The sequence below is a fragment of the Poecilia latipinna genome, unplaced genomic scaffold, assembly GCF_001443285.1.
Source record: "Poecilia latipinna isolate Pla-1442-1.1 unplaced genomic scaffold, P_latipinna-1.0 Scaffold3332, whole genome shotgun sequence".
Classification (NCBI taxonomy): domain Eukaryota; kingdom Metazoa; phylum Chordata; class Actinopteri; order Cyprinodontiformes; family Poeciliidae; genus Poecilia; species Poecilia latipinna.
The window spans coordinates 1,071-16,468 of NW_015115948.1; the positions used below are offsets into that span (position 1 = coordinate 1,071).

Below are 15,398 nucleotides of genomic sequence, written 5' to 3' on the forward strand. Positions count from 1 at the left end.
TGTAGAAAAGCCGTTGGCCCTCTGTACCCAGGGCATGAAGTAAAACCGCGCGCTTTCTGGCATCAGGCCAGCTATCCCCCGATGCAGCTATCACCAACATGTAGTTGTCGAACATCTTTAGCCATGTTGGAAACGGTATCGCTGGTTCCCCTGGGCATGGCATGAATGGAGTAGGTAAAGGCACAGAAATAGACATCCTCGTCGTCAATGTTGTGGTGTGCTATGTAGAAATAGTGGAATAAGCAGGCATCACACGTAGCTCAGCTTCTGTACTCTCTTTTACTCTCTTCTTCCTCTTCTTCATACCGCATGTCTTCTTACCCATAGTCAGAGCTCCCCCTGCTGTCCTTTACATGCAATAACAAGACATAACAATGTTCACAGCTTTTATTAATATTTGTTGGCATTTTCAGGGGCATTCTTCATTCCTTACGGACTTTTTCTTGTTACCTGTGGAATTCCCATGTTCATACTGGAAACATCACTGGGTCAGTACACCAGTCAGGGGGGAATCATGTGCTGGAGAAAGGTCTGCCCCTTATTTGAAGGTAAGTAAGCTCACAAACACTGTAATAATTAAAATGAAATGCAGTAAACTAAAGAAAAACCAATAATTATGTTATTGGTTATTTCTAGGATTGGGATATGCCAGTCAGATGATTATTTTTTATGCTAGTGTCAGCTACATCGTAGTTTTGGCCTGGGCTTTCCTCTACTTCTTCGCTTCGTTCTCTACAGAGTTGCCCTGGACAAGCTGCAACAACGTGTGGAATACCGGTAAATTCATTAACTATGACAATAAAACACATGTTGTTAAGACTGTAACTGGTTAAAGAAAAAACCTTAAAGGGTTTAGACTTACGATGCATGTAAAAGCATTGATCCTCATTGAAGTTTTCCACATTTTGTCGTGTTAACTCAAACAAAAATATTTACGTATTTTGTTTGAATTTAATATGACGGTCCAATATAAACAGAATTATGACAGAAAAAAACCCCATAAGAAACATTATCAAACAATATCAGCTTTTAACATCTCACAGAGAATGATTTAATCCAACATCTGAGCCAAAAGATCCACAGTAGCATTGAAGGAGCTGCAGAGATTTACACCTGAGACGTTTATTAGTCTAGCACAGCACACAACTATCATTTATGTAAGAGTTGGAAGAGGGAAGGTGTCCTGAACAGATTAGACTAAATATTAACCTTTTGTGTTACATGCAAAATACTATGTATAAACATCTCCCCCAATAACACACCATTGCAAAGGTGAAATGTGTTGGGAAGATGCATCACAGTTCATAGCGAAGATGGAGGGAGCTAAATCTATGCCGATTCTGGGGGGGGAGACATACAGGTGAACTTTCTAGCAGAACAAGACCACAAACACAGAAACAGGCACAATACAGTTTATATCAAGGCATGTTTGGTTTATGTGTTAGGAAGGCCTAGTTAAAGTTCTCAAATCCAGTTGAGCGTCAGTGGGAAAACTCAAAATCTGATGTTCAGAGAGGCAGAAAGTTTAGTGAATTTGACAGGAACACTGCAAAAGGCAGGAGGACTGAATACATATGCACAGATTAGACTTTGTATTTTTTGTATTAGTATTATTTTTCTTCCACTTCACAGCGATGTAAATGTGCTCGTCTATTGGATAAAGTGCAAATAAAATACATTGAAGTTTTGCTGTGTGACAAACCCATGGCGGTGTTTATCCTTTCAGAATACACATTAATTTCACTTCTAAAACTTTTTAATATATTTCAGATAACTGTGTGGTAATAAACCACTATAATGGCTCTGCTAACTGGACTGGGAGGAATGCATCTTTGTCATCCTCTGTTCTGGAGTTTTGGCAGTAAGTCCTGGAACATTTTTGGACAGACAAACTTTCTTCATCGCTCAAAGGATTCTTGGCTCCCTCTTGTTTAAAATTATATCTAATCAGCAAAAATATGGGAACACACCACTATACCAAATATATTAAGAACCTTGAATGGCACATTTGGGTGCAGGGCTTGTGAACTGATGAAGATGAAATTTTGGCATTAGACATTTTGTTGTAAACCTTTGTGATCTGTCAGTCAGGACATGTAACTGATTAAACCCACATTATACCTCAGGTTGTTGTGTATTGCAACTATTTGTGTTGTAACTGAATATATATTTAAGACTCTTTATCTGTTAATACTAAATATTTTGGAAACATATATTTTCCACTTCCAAGAATAATATTCAATACCACAAATCAGTTGTTCTCAGTGTCAGACTGATTAGATTTAGATTCATAAAATGCATATTTATGTTTTTTTTTTATTATTATTTTATACAGTATTTGCCCCCTTAAATATTCGTTTGAAGAAAAACAATGACAACTATAATATATTATTGTTGAAAAGTAATTGCATTTTTATTGTCTTAGACAGGGAAGCTTGTTAATGTAGCTCTCATTTTATTCATGAGTAAAAATGTATTGTGCTAAAAAAATACAATTTTAAAAACAATTCTGTACATGGCCTTACAGTGCGTCTAATGTCATAGGCGGCGGGTTTTAAATATTTCCACTGGCATAGAGACCTTGGGAAGCATACGATGGGACCTTTCTTTGTGCCTTCTTCTGTCCTGGACTGTCTGCTACTTCTGTGTTTGGAAGGGAGTGAGATCCACTGGAAAGGTAAAACCAGAATTACACTGGAGGGATGGACGGATGTAAGAATCATCTTTTGTGATTGTTTGTAGTGGTTTGCTTGTCCATTCCATCAAACATCTCCTGGCATGTCTAGGTGATATTAAAGCTAGGTTGGCCTTGAACTTTTTTAAATTTTAATGAAAAGAAAACAGAGGTGATGGTGTTTGGACCCAGAGGCTCCTGTGAGTCCTCCTCTGTTGCCCTGGGACCTTTAGAGGTTTATTTTAAACCTGTTATTACAGATCTTGATTTTAAGGTGGACAGTGATTTCAAATTGGACAGCCAAATCAGAGCCGTGGTTAAGTCCAGTTTTTATCATTTAAGGCGATTGGCGTCAGTGAAATCTTTTCTTTCCAGGCAGCATTTTGAAACACTGATCCACGCTTTTATTTTGACTCGATTGGATTACTGTAACACACTTTATCTGGGAGTCAGTCAGTCGCTGCTCTCACGTCTGCAGCTGGTTCAGAATGCTGCTGCACGACTTTTGACAGGAACTCGAAAGAGGGAACATGTGACCCCTGTCCTGGCCTCACTTCACTGGCTGCCTGTATATTTTAGGATTCATTTTAAAATTCTTATGTTCATTTTTAAATCACTGCATAATCTTGCCCCGGCTTACCTCTCTGAGCTTCTTCACCCCTACATACCCTATCGGTCTCTCAGGTCAGCAGATCAGCTGCTCTTGGAGGAACTGAGATCCAGAAGGAAGATCAGAGGGGACAGGGCTTTCTCTGTCATGGGTCCTAAGTTATGGAAAGACTTGCCTTTGCACGTTAGAGAGGCCCCTTCACAGTCCACTTTTAAAGCTCATCTTAAAACCCATCTATTTTACTTGGCTTTCAACTCCAGCGGGATCTAGTTTTAAATTGTATGTTTTTTTGTTTTTAAACTCTAAGAGTTTTTATTTTTTTTATTTTTTTTTTTTAATTGTTATGTTGTGTTTTAATGTACAGTACTTTGTATCAGCTGTGGTAGTTTTAAAGTGCTTTATAAATAAAGTTGGTATGGTATGGTATAACTCAAAGGAAAAAATAATCTAGATTCAATAAAGTAACCAGTGCTTTTAGCCTGTTTTATTGCATTTTCATTGTCTCCCTTACTTATTCACATGAACATAAAAATTAAAACTATCAATAATTAATGACAGTTTGGTTTCACTTATATGAAGTAAATCGAGTCTTCTCTTTCTCCGGGAAGCTCTGCAATGCAGGGTGTGTTTTTTTTTAGCTGGTTTAGAAAGGATTTTATGATAACCATCAACTATGTACTGGAGATAAATGAAGTCTTATCATGGAGGAGAAGGTGCATGACTACCTCCTGGAAAGGCAGCAATTAGACAGACGTGGAGGCCAACACAACTGCTTTTTCCAGCCAATGTTTGTAAGTTTATCTTGCTAACAGGATGGATGACTTTTTTTAATTATTTTATGCAGGCGACTTACTTCACAGCTACATTCCCCCTCTTCTTGTTAGTATTGCTGTTAGTCAGAGGAGTGACTCTTCCAGGAGCTTTCCATGGTATAAAGTACTATTTGTACCCCAATCCTGCACGGCTCGCTGATCCGCAGGTACCCTGACTCAAGCACGTCCTTTTAATTAATTTTGAGTGTAATTGGACAAACTAACTCTGACTGTCTCATAGGTCTGGATAGATGCTGGAACACAAATGTTTTATTCATTTGCTCTGTGCTTGGGATTTTTGACCACCCTCGGGAGCTACAACAAGTATAACAACGACTGTTACAGGTGAGCACCTTAGAGGAGTCTTTATGGTCCTAGGTTTTTGCCAGAAAAGATAATTGTTTATTCCTACAGCAATTCCACAGTTGTTTATTCTGTTGCCTTGAAGGAAGGAGGTCCTAAGTTCAAATCCCAACTTTATACGTACTACAACTAAATGACATCACTTATGACATGGTTGCCAGACTGTTTACAATTTGTGTCTTACATGATACAAGTTGCTTCTGTCTTTCTTTTTGCAGAGACTCCTTCTATCTTTGTTTGGTAAACAGTGGAAGCAGTTTTTTATCTGGATTTGCTGTTTTCTCAATTCTGGGCTACATGTCACAAAAGCAGGGTGTCGACATTTCCGCTGTTGCTGAATCAGGTACAGATGTAAATCTGGTTTTTGCTTGAGTACCGCCATGCTTTTAGTATCAGCCCCACAATACTAGAAACTCAATAAACCATTTCCTTTGTGGTTTATTTTGCAGGTCCCGGACTTGTCTTTATAGTCTACCCACAAGCTGTAACTCTCCTGCCTTGGCCTCAATTCTGGTCCTTGTGCTTTTTCTCCATAATTATCTTTTTAGGAGTCGACAGTCAGGTCAATAGCAAGATCTTAAATTTATTTTAAAAAATGTAAGTGTGTCATAAAATACATCCTCAGTGTAACTCCTCTCTGTGTGACTCTCCCCTTTTTTAGTTTGTTGGGTTGGAAAGCATCATTACCTCATTATCAGATGTCTGTCCTTCCAGGATCAGGAAAGGATACCGCAGAGAGCTTCTGCTGTTGCTGATCTGTTCCTGTGGCTTTATGTTTGGCCTTTTTTTAGTGTCAGAGGTGAGCCTAAAAGAAACAGTTTTGACTGTTTTCTGGACCAATCAGGTGTCTTATTAGGAAACTTGGTCCTCATAAATAATAACTGTTTCAGAGTTTGGATATGCCATCAAATAACCTGGCCTCATATAACTGATTAAACATTTTGATTTCAGGCAGGAATTTACATTCTGCAGATCTTTGATCACTATGTCTGCAGCGGACCCACACTTCTGATGATGGCAATCTTCCAGTCAGTGATTATTGGATGGATTTATGGTAAGAAACAGCTGTCATGTTATTTTAGCCAACCAGCATACACTTACATTGTTTTACCCAACCATGATGCAGTTATCCTCTAAAAATGTACATCTGATTTACTAAACAAAAAGGAGCGTGACTTCAAGAGGAAATCAAAATAACATCAGAGAAACGTGAGAAAGGGCTTAAAAAAAAGGTTTTTCAATTCCAGGAAAATGTCCCTTAGCCTAGCAGTCAGGCTTATTTTAGGTTGAAGTGTTCAGTGTTTTTATTTTAAATTTGATATTGAAAAATTTACTATACCGACTTATGACTTATACCGACATTCTTGCCAAAGATATCTAAAAAGCTTGTGCAGATCCATATTTTCACTCAAAAAAGTGGGTGTTAAAAATCCTACCTTAAAAAATGTTTCTAGGAAAACAAAAACTGAGGATGAATGACGCTATAAATGTTTTTTCAATTTATAGTTCATTTTATTAGGTTTTATTTAGTTCTGAGACTGTTTAGCTTGTAAGTCACGACCCGCCTTTTCCCTGGGAGGAGTAGCCACTGCTCAAAATGGGAAAGAAAAGAGAACATGTCATTGAGGTAAGGCATACGTGTTTATCTTTATAAACCAGGACGCTTCGATAAAAAAAACAACAGTTTCTCACCTAAACTCAGCCAAATATACACTCAGAGAAACAACTGAAATAAAAAAGCAGATAAAAAAAGATGAGCACCTTAGTGGGTCTTTCTGCCATGTGAGGTGAAGGAGGTGATAAAAAGAAATTAATAATGTTCAAAGTGAAAAAAATGATTTAAAAAAAGTTTATTTTATTTCGCAACCTTCGAAACTTCTTGTTTTAGGTGGGAATACATAGATCCATTTACACACATCATTATCTTTTCCACTCAACAGTAAAGCAGTCTCTGTCTCTCTCCCTCTTTCCCTCTCTCTCTCTCCTACAGGAGCTGGACGGTTCTCTGACAACATCAAAGACATGATTGGGTACAAACCTCTGCCACTTATCAAGTACTGCTGGCTGTATGCCATCCCTCTCTTGTGCTTTGTAAGTAACTTTACAGAGTCTCTGGTTCCACGTGATAAGTTTAGATTTGATCCCACAGTGTTCTCTCTTTTTCATGTTCCTTTAAAGGGATCCTTTGTATTCTTGCTCCTGAGATACACCCCGATGAAGTTCAACAATTCATATGTGTATCCATGGTGGGCTTATTGCATTGGCTGGTTTTTGTCCTTGTCTTCGTTGTCTATGATCCCACTCAACATGGTGTGGAAACTAGCCAAAGGAAAAGGAACCATTTGGGAGGTTAGCAGTTGATATTTCATATTTTATCAAAACATTTACAATGTTAAACCTTCAGTTTTTTTGTGTTGCTGCCTACTTTTCCCAGCGCCTCAAGACGAGCGCCCAGCCTGCGGATGATCTCCCAGGGATGTCGAGGGAGATGGGAAACGAAGAGGCTTCCCTCACTGAATGCGTCTGAGAAAAGACGCATTCAGTTTCAACATTCAGTCTCTTGAGTTCACACATATTGTCAAATTTAATGAACCATATAATGAACCTGATAAAGCTTAGCTGTTTAAGTTTGATTTTCCTCACATTTGCTTATTTTACTAAATCCATCATTTGAAGAGAGGCTACAAACAATATGAAGGATCTTACTGTATGAGTGTATCAGAAGCAGAACACAAATAAAATTCTCATATACACCATATATGGTGTATATAACTGGACAAACCACTTAAACCAAGACACACATGGGAAAACTTGCAGGTACCTCTGTGTTAATAAATGAAAAACCCACAATGGTCAATTAATTAACTTGAGTCTGACAAAAATAATAAAAACAAAACAACAGAAAAAAAACTAAAAACTGATAAAAGTAGATCAGACATTTCAACAGAATAAATTTTTCTATATTTCTTTAGTCGGTTTTAAGTTATTCCATTGTAGGGTTTTTGGTCTTTAATACTAATAATTTTGTCCGTGTGTGAGTTTATATGCTGATATAAGTGAGTAAATTTCCATTACTTCTCATTTTCTCAGAGATCAAAATAAGGTCTTGATTATTTTAAGTTAACATAGACTCCAAATAGAGAGCGTATGTGTTTGGTATCTGTGCAGGTTAATGTTTATCGTACTACAGACACATTTTTAAGGCAGGTATGACGTTCACATTATATTTTAGATTACAAATAACAGTAAGGTAATCTAAAAATAATAATACCAGACAAATTATATCATGAAGGTGCGGTTATCGATAATCATATTCACTACTGTTGTAAAACACTGTAAATAAGTCCTATGTCCATTAATCCATCCATCCATTGTTTTACACCCTTATCCCATTGGGGTCAGGAGGGGTGCTGGTGCCTATCTTCAGTTATCAAACGGTTGAGAGCCGCAGATAAGTCCTACGTTTAATCACAAATTGTAACTTTTCATTATTTCCCACTAAACCTGGTCAGAGGGCGAGGAGGCAAAACGTTTATCAGGGTCTGCTCATAACTAAGAAAATATGTACAGATATAGCGACCAAAGCCAGTTGACACAAAGCTCTCTTTGTTGTTGGCTACTTTTTCTCCTCCAAAATACCTCTGCAGCAAACATCAGAGGAAGTGGGTTCCTGTCCAAAGCTGCAGACCACAAGAGCTGAGATTGTATCTCAAGGCAGAGAAGAAGAAAAGAATGTGGCTCTGTTTCTGCTGCTGCCAAAAGCTCAAGTCCCCTGTTGCTCCTCTGCTCAAAGGCCGATTAAGTGTGCAGAATGAATTTCTTGTATTTCAATTTAAAAGCAAATATGTTATCCAGATGAAGCTGGTTATCCTCCTAAAGCCTCATTAAATTACTTTGGAAGTCTCTGGATTGTTTCTCTGGATTTTATTTTGTGACATCAGAGTAAAAGGAGAAAAATGCAAATGCATGCCACTCTTATTTTTTGAAAAACTTCTATATCCTTTTGAACTCATAAAATGTATACTTGTTCTTTTTTGTTGTTGTTTTTTTACCTGTAACACCACAGACATACGATCCTCTTAGAGAAATACTTGCAACAGTGTCATTTTTTAAAACGGTACCCATTTTACCTCATTAAGCTATATAAGTATGAAACACTAATATGTGAAGCAGAATGTAGCTTCAACTTATAAATCAATTCAATGTCACTGCATGGTTTTTTTTACATACTTACTAGCAGTGTGTTTTCTTGAATTATTGCATTTGCAACATAATGTTATATAACCTTTGCCAGTAAATGTCACCTTATACTTCTATAGTAATAAAATAATGGTTTTGGTAATGAACCTGCTTCTTGTCTGCGTGAAATTATTTAGTTCATAATACAGATTAAATACATAAAGTTTCTGAAACTGCATAATTAAGGACCATCCCCATTTGCTACATCTTTTCTGACCCGTTCCATATGTAAAATTATTTTTTAATGTTTTGTTGACTCCAGTGGCCTTTATTTTGCAGTTGTCTGACAAAAAGGTGGGTTATGAGAGACGGGGAAGACGTGATAAAGGTCGTTGGTCAGACTCGAACCCCAGACAGCGTGGAGGACTAAGGCCTCCATACATGTGTTGCTCTTTCCCGCTGCACCCTGCCAGGATTTTAGCCAGATATTTAGGTGCGGAGCATAATTACTCTGCTGCTTCTGGTTTTCAGAGCATGATTCGTGTAACTTATTGAAAGCTGTTTTTGTAAAAGTGACCTGTTCATAATGTAGACCCGGAAAACCAAAAATGTCTTTCACTTTTTGTTGGAAAATGTTTTTTTTGACAGACATCAGTTGAAATTCCATATCTGCAGCAGTTCAATGCCAGATCTTTTTTTTCCTGCAGCTTTGTGAACAAAAATTTGATCAAAGCTCACCATGAATTGCATCTTGTAGTTTTTCCTCTGTTTGCTGGTGGTATATAGAGATATAGCGAAAACAGATATCATGATATATTATTTGCAGAGTGGCTATAGAGTTACAGGAGTTCTGTTTTAAACTTTCATGATGACATGGCTGAAATTCAGAGCTATAAACCCAAGCTTTCTAAAAGCAACTACGCCCTTTCACAGTCTCCAGTTCTCTGGCAGATGGCCTAAGTTCATTATCCTGCCATCCATGTGACTCATCAGCTGAACAAGCCTAATCCAATTAAAGTGGCAGTTTGTCTGTTGTCTCTCCTAAGCTTGCAGCTAGGTCAGGATATTTTTGAGTACTCCAGCTAGAGGAAGAGGTTCAGTAATTAATATTACCCAGTGATAACTTCATTTAAATCTTTTTGTTTGCTTGTTTCAGTATTAACAAGTGTACCTGTGTCTCATCTTCAGGTGTGCACCATGTCTATTATTAAGATCCACGCCAGAGAGATCTTTGATTCTCGTGGAAACCCCACAGTGGAGGTTGATCTCTACACTGACAAAGGTAGGCCTGTACACTTGACTTCAATACGTTTCTGTTCCTGGATATCAGGATGTAAATTGATTGACAATGTGTTCTTATAATGATAAACTATAATTGAACTTTGGCTGTCCTCCAATTTCTCAAACATCATTTACGTGAACTCCCCAAAGCACTTTAATTGCTTTACCAACAAACTGCTTGCAAAACTTTCAGGAGAAATTGGTAAATGTTGCCTTTGTGCTACACACTTTCAGCCTGTAGCAGTGTTTGCAAAGAAATCTGAGAACAATGACTGAACATCTGTCTGTTTCTGGAAACTAAACAATTGTCCAGAAACTTGTTAAGCAGCAACCTGACTTTATATTATATTGCTGCTTTTGCACACTTTATGCACATTGTACTGTCACCACCATTACCATGTAGCATCCTCCTGCTAACCTTGAATACAGTAACAGTGTGGCTCAGTTAAAAATTTAAATCTTCTGGGGGGGAAATGTAGCTTTTTTGAGTTGTTTACTCATTGTGTTTGGTGTTCTTGTGCCTCTGGATGATTTCCAGGTCTGTTTCGGGCTGCTGTTCCCAGCGGTGCTTCTACTGGGATCTATGAAGCTCTGGAGCTGAGAGACAATGACAAGTCTCGCTTCCTGGGGAAAGGTCTGTGTGTCATTATTGTTGTTCAATGCTGGAAACGGCATGCTGAATTTGTGCCTTTACCTAAAATGTTAACAGGCTTTATTTCCCTCATAGTTTAAAAATTTACATCTCTTTCATGTATCTGTGTGCTCCCTCTCATTCATGTGGTGAATGGAGAGCAAGATATGACATTAATCAGACGATCGAAGGCATAATAAACCCTCCAAACCAACAGGAGGCCCCCTAGTTGCACTGTAACTGTATTTTGTACAAAAATAAATTAGTTGGTTATCAAGGAAGAATTCTTGATGCTGAAAATGTTTCACTTTATTCCATGTAGTTGGACAGTAAAGAGTTTCTATCTTTTAAAAATATTTTCTTATACCTTATACCTTGGTTCTTTTACACATTCCTGCAGTGGGAATGCACCTTTAGTCAAGCTGTAGTAGTTGATGCTAGCTGGAAGGCCCCCAAATCAAATTATTTTAATATACAACATTGGATCAGCTCTGGCATCAAAACAGGGTGGATTTTTTTTTACTCTGATTAACATTGTCACTCATAAATTTGGTGCAAATTAGGAGCATTAAAGGTGTAATGTGTTCTGGAGTTTGTCCCTTTGAGTGACTTGTGCATTATGCAGTGAGAGCATAACTAACTCCTCATTACAGGCGTCTCCCAGGCTGTCGAACACATTAATTCAACTATTGCCCCTGCACTGGTCAGTGAGGTAAGACAGCAGTTATGTTCCCAGTGTTAATTTGTCTTCACTGATGGAAATCAGATGTGTGACACTTCCTGTTTCCTCAGGATGTTTCTGTGGTTGACCAAGAGAAAATTGACCAGATGATGATCGATTTGGACGGCACCGAGAACAAATGTAAGAAACCATCTCTATGTAACTTCACCTATAGCTATCTTCAATGTCTGGTTCAATTTTAGCTGGAATCTCGTGTGCATAAAATGTGTGTATTTTGTTATCTTACTGCTAAGCTTTCACTAATATTTTCATTTATTGTAGCCAAATTTGGTGCGAACGCCATCCTCGGTGTTTCTCTGGCTGTTTGCAAAGCTGGCGCTGCAGAAAAAGGCGTTCCCCTCTACCGCCACATTGCTGACCTGGCAGGTAACCCTGAGGTCATCTTGCCTGTGCCGGTGAGACTTTTCATTAAACAGCAAATGCACATTCACAGGGTTCCTCTAGTTCAGTTAACTACAGGCTTCGTGTCTCTTCTGTTTTCCGCCACCATCAGGCCTTCAATGTGATCAACGGCGGCTCTCACGCTGGTAACAAGCTCGCCATGCAGGAGTTCATGGTCCTGCCTATCGGTGCCAGCACCTTCAAGAAAGCCATGCGTATCGGAGCAGAGGTTTACCACAACCTGAAAAATGTCATCAAGAAGAAATATGGACAGGATGCCACGAATGTGGGCGACGAAGGCGGCTTTGCTCCAAACATATTGGAAAACAAGGAGGGTGGGCATTCTTACTGTTGATGCCATCCCAACAAGCTTCTGAAAAAGTGCAACTACAGAAACATGCGACTAACATAGGTCTTCATACATACAAATCAGTTCCCTGATGACTTGCATGATCACGTTTGTCTTTTTTTTTTTTAGATTTTATTGACTCTAGTGGCCTTTATTTGGTAGTTAATTGACAGGAAAGTGGGTAATGAGAGAAGGGGAAAACATGCAGCAAAGGTCACCCAGGCCGGGAATCAAACCTGTGACAGCTGCGTCAAGGACTAAGGCCTCCATATGTGGGTTGTGCTTAACCCCAGCACCACTACAGCACACCCCTCACATTTGTCATTTTAATAGCAAAAAGCAACAGAAAAGTCACAAAAGCATGTTGACAGTGAAATGTTTCATTTTTCCATATGTGCTTGCGCTGGCTGTGAAACCCTGAAGCTCTGGAGCTCCTGAAAGAGGCCATTGCTAAAGCTGGGTACACAGAGGAGGTCGTGATCGGCATGGACGTAGCTGCGTCAGAGTTCTACCGGGACGGAAAATACGACCTGGACTTCAAGTCGCCTGACGACCCGAGCCGCTACATCTCCCCAGATGAGCTGGCTGATCTCTACAGGAGCTTTGTGAAGGATTATCCAGGTTTGCAAGTTTTTACACATTGATTTTTCAGGAAGAGACTAGGACGCAATTAATTATTTAACTACAAGATGATTGAGGATAAACGGTGCCATACAATCTGTTCATGCCCCTTGAACATTTTCTCTTTTGTCATGTTACAATAACAAACTCTATTGTGTTTAAAGGTGATTTTATGTGACGCACAAATGCAAATTATCGCATAACTAGGAAACGAGGACCTCAAAAGTGTGTCATGCATTCATTTTTAGCCCACTTTGCTTTGATACCCCTACAGAAAATCCACTGCAACCAGACAACTTCAGAGGTTACCTGGTAGAGTTTTCTACAGGCCGTGTAGGGGACAGTGGAAGGCGTTCTTGTTAGATCAGGTCAAATTTTAACTTTCTGGCCTACCGTGGACCCTAGCATATTTATTATTAAGAATGTATCCATTTGCTGATTTTCTGTGGAACTTAAAATCAAATTATTTAAAGAAAACTTACCTATTTGAAGATTTTTCTTTTATTAGTTCATAAAATATTAGGAAGAAAATGCAGCTTGGGAAGCTAAAACATCTATGCACACTGCTTGACTGGCTAATTTAGAAGTCATTATATATTTTAGCAGCACTGAAACTAATTGAGGTGATTCAGCTGCATGTGACAAAAAGCCTGAATTTTAACATTGAAATAGGTTTCAAAAGCTTATGGGGTGTTATTTGTACTATCACACACTATGTGTCTACTGAAAACCTGTTTAACCATTTATTCAGTGGTGTCCATTGAGGATCCATTCGACCAGGACGACTGGGCGGCCTGGACCAACTTCACAGAGAGTTCAGACATCCAGGTTGTCGGAGACGATTTAACTGTAACGAATCCCAGCCGCATCTGCAAGGCGGTGGAGGAAAAGGCCTGCAACTGTCTGCTGCTCAAAGTCAATCAGATTGGAACAGTTACAGAGTCAATGAAGGCGTAAGTCGACATCAGTTCACCCCACAGTTACCAGTATGATGGTGACACTCCAGTGAAATGTGTCTGCGCCCTGCAGGTGTAAGATGGCCCAGGAGAGCGGCTGGGGTGTGATGGTGAGCCACCGCTCCGGGGAAACTGAGGACACCTTCATAGCCGATCTGGTGGTTGGACTGTGCACAGGACAGGTAATATACAGAGCAATGTTCAGGCTTTAAATAAACATGTATTCATGCAAGCAGATAATATGAACTTTCACCTTTTTGGAGTGGATAATAAGTTACAGACTTGAAGCTGGTCGCCAGCAGTCAATCACGTGTCTGGGAAACAAAAACTAAATGTTTTTATCATATCCAGATCAAGACGGGGGCTCCTTGTCGTTCTGAGCGCTTGGCTAAATACAACCAGATCCTGAGGTGAGCTTTAGTTTCATTGAAACACTTAATAATTTCTGTCATTTGGTCAAAATACCCTATTTCACTCTCTTCTTTTGTAGTAATAATTGCTTACAACTACAATAAACTAGAATTAGACTGAAAACCTTCTAAATACAATACCTTGCAAAAGTGTTTGCAAGTGTGACCCACTAACTATAATTGTAGTCTCTCTGCCAGTTGGTCTGTTACATTAAATACAAAAAACACTAAATTTTACATTTGTATTATGACACTATAAAAGTTAAAGAGCAATAAATATTTTTTTGAAAAATACTCTATTGTATCATTTAGAATATCTAAAACTGCAGTTTGAACTGCCAGTTCAGAAATGTTTTAATGTTTGCTGAATTGAAACACCCTGCTTTTTTCCCCCTCTCTCTGGCAGAATCGAGGAGGAGTTGGGGGACAAGGCGCAGTTTGCTGGGAAAAACTTCAGGAATCCTGTAATTGAGTGAATGAGACATTTTTACTGGTGAATGCAAAAATGTGTGTGAACACTTCAGTTTAACAATTAGATGTGCAGAAGTCCTTCTCTCAGTAAGTAAAAACTACCAGCCATGTCAGCCATGAGCTCTGGTGACGAAAATAATAGATCTGATTGTAGTACAATATTGTTTTCACAACAAGCACCTGCACTTTGGAGATGAAGATAATAAAGTTTTGTTAGTGAAAAAAAAATACCATTAAATTATTAATTATTTTGTGTCATTTTTCTCTTTTTGTCATGGAGGTTTTCAATGCATGTTGGAGCCCAGAATTTAAATCCCAGATTAAGACCTTTCTGTTCTCCCTGTTCATACCTGCTAACTGTTAACTGGAGAAAACATGTTTGCTGATGGTCTTAAATGGAGGGAGGTAGAAAATTGAGGGAGGAAACGGTAATATATGTAAGTTATGCTATCAAGTCACTTTTGTGAGCTTTTCTGATGTTAAGGCTTTTTTTTTTTTTTACTTAAAGGAGAGTTTTCTTAGATCTTACACCAACTTTGGTTCTTTGCATGAGAAAGTACTAAGTAGTTAAAGTTCAAACTGGAGTTGAGTTGGAGTTTACATTGAGTTTGGTTTAAATTCAGACTGTTTTGCAGAGTGGCATGATACAGCCAATCAGAGTCTCACACCAACAATCAATCGCAGAGGCTGAAGTTCAGTGGCTGTTAGTTGTTTTGCAGATAGTGATAGTGAGTTGACTATAAGTCTTTCTGAATGCAAAAAAGTGCCCAACTGTCTTAGAGCAGGTGGTTGATCCACAGTGGGTCAAGCATGACAAACCCAAGCACTGCTGTAAATCCACAAATGAATGAGTGTAAAAGCAAGATCTCATCATCTTTCTGAACCTAATGGCATAAAAAAGTGAGAAATGTCTTACAA

General features: G+C 38.6%; 2 protein-coding genes across 3 annotated transcripts; both read left to right on the forward strand.

Annotated features, from left to right (window-relative positions):
* Nucleotides 1-408: 408 nt before the first annotated feature.
* On the forward strand, nucleotides 409-8,571 carry LOC106940706 (sodium- and chloride-dependent GABA transporter 2-like). Its single transcript, XM_015023510.1, has 10 exons — nucleotides 409-548; nucleotides 677-777; nucleotides 1,771-1,861; nucleotides 4,129-4,802; nucleotides 4,909-5,021; nucleotides 5,121-5,258; nucleotides 5,411-5,513; nucleotides 6,450-6,550; nucleotides 6,638-6,808; nucleotides 6,894-8,571. Exons 4-10 carry the CDS (start codon nucleotides 4,610-4,612, stop codon nucleotides 6,984-6,986), a joined length of 912 nt encoding a protein of 303 aa, XP_014878996.1. The 5' UTR covers nucleotides 409-548; nucleotides 677-777; nucleotides 1,771-1,861; nucleotides 4,129-4,609; the 3' UTR covers nucleotides 6,987-8,571.
* A 1,051-nt stretch (nucleotides 8,572-9,622) lies between these two features.
* eno1b (enolase 1b, (alpha)) lies at nucleotides 9,623-14,738 on the forward strand. Of its 2 annotated transcripts, none has more exons than XM_015023520.1 (12): nucleotides 9,623-9,732; nucleotides 9,827-9,920; nucleotides 10,458-10,553; nucleotides 11,204-11,262; nucleotides 11,343-11,412; nucleotides 11,554-11,687; nucleotides 11,786-12,008; nucleotides 12,446-12,643; nucleotides 13,395-13,596; nucleotides 13,673-13,781; nucleotides 13,951-14,009; nucleotides 14,416-14,738. In XM_015023520.1, exons 2-12 carry the CDS (start codon nucleotides 9,836-9,838, stop codon nucleotides 14,483-14,485), a joined length of 1,305 nt encoding a protein of 434 aa, XP_014879006.1. In that variant the 5' UTR covers nucleotides 9,623-9,732; nucleotides 9,827-9,835; the 3' UTR covers nucleotides 14,486-14,738. The 2 variants fall into 2 exon arrangements, with proteins under 2 accessions (XP_014879006.1, XP_014879007.1); XM_015023521.1 differs by having other exon boundaries at nucleotides 9,625-9,695.
* Nucleotides 14,739-15,398: the final 660 nt, after the last annotated feature.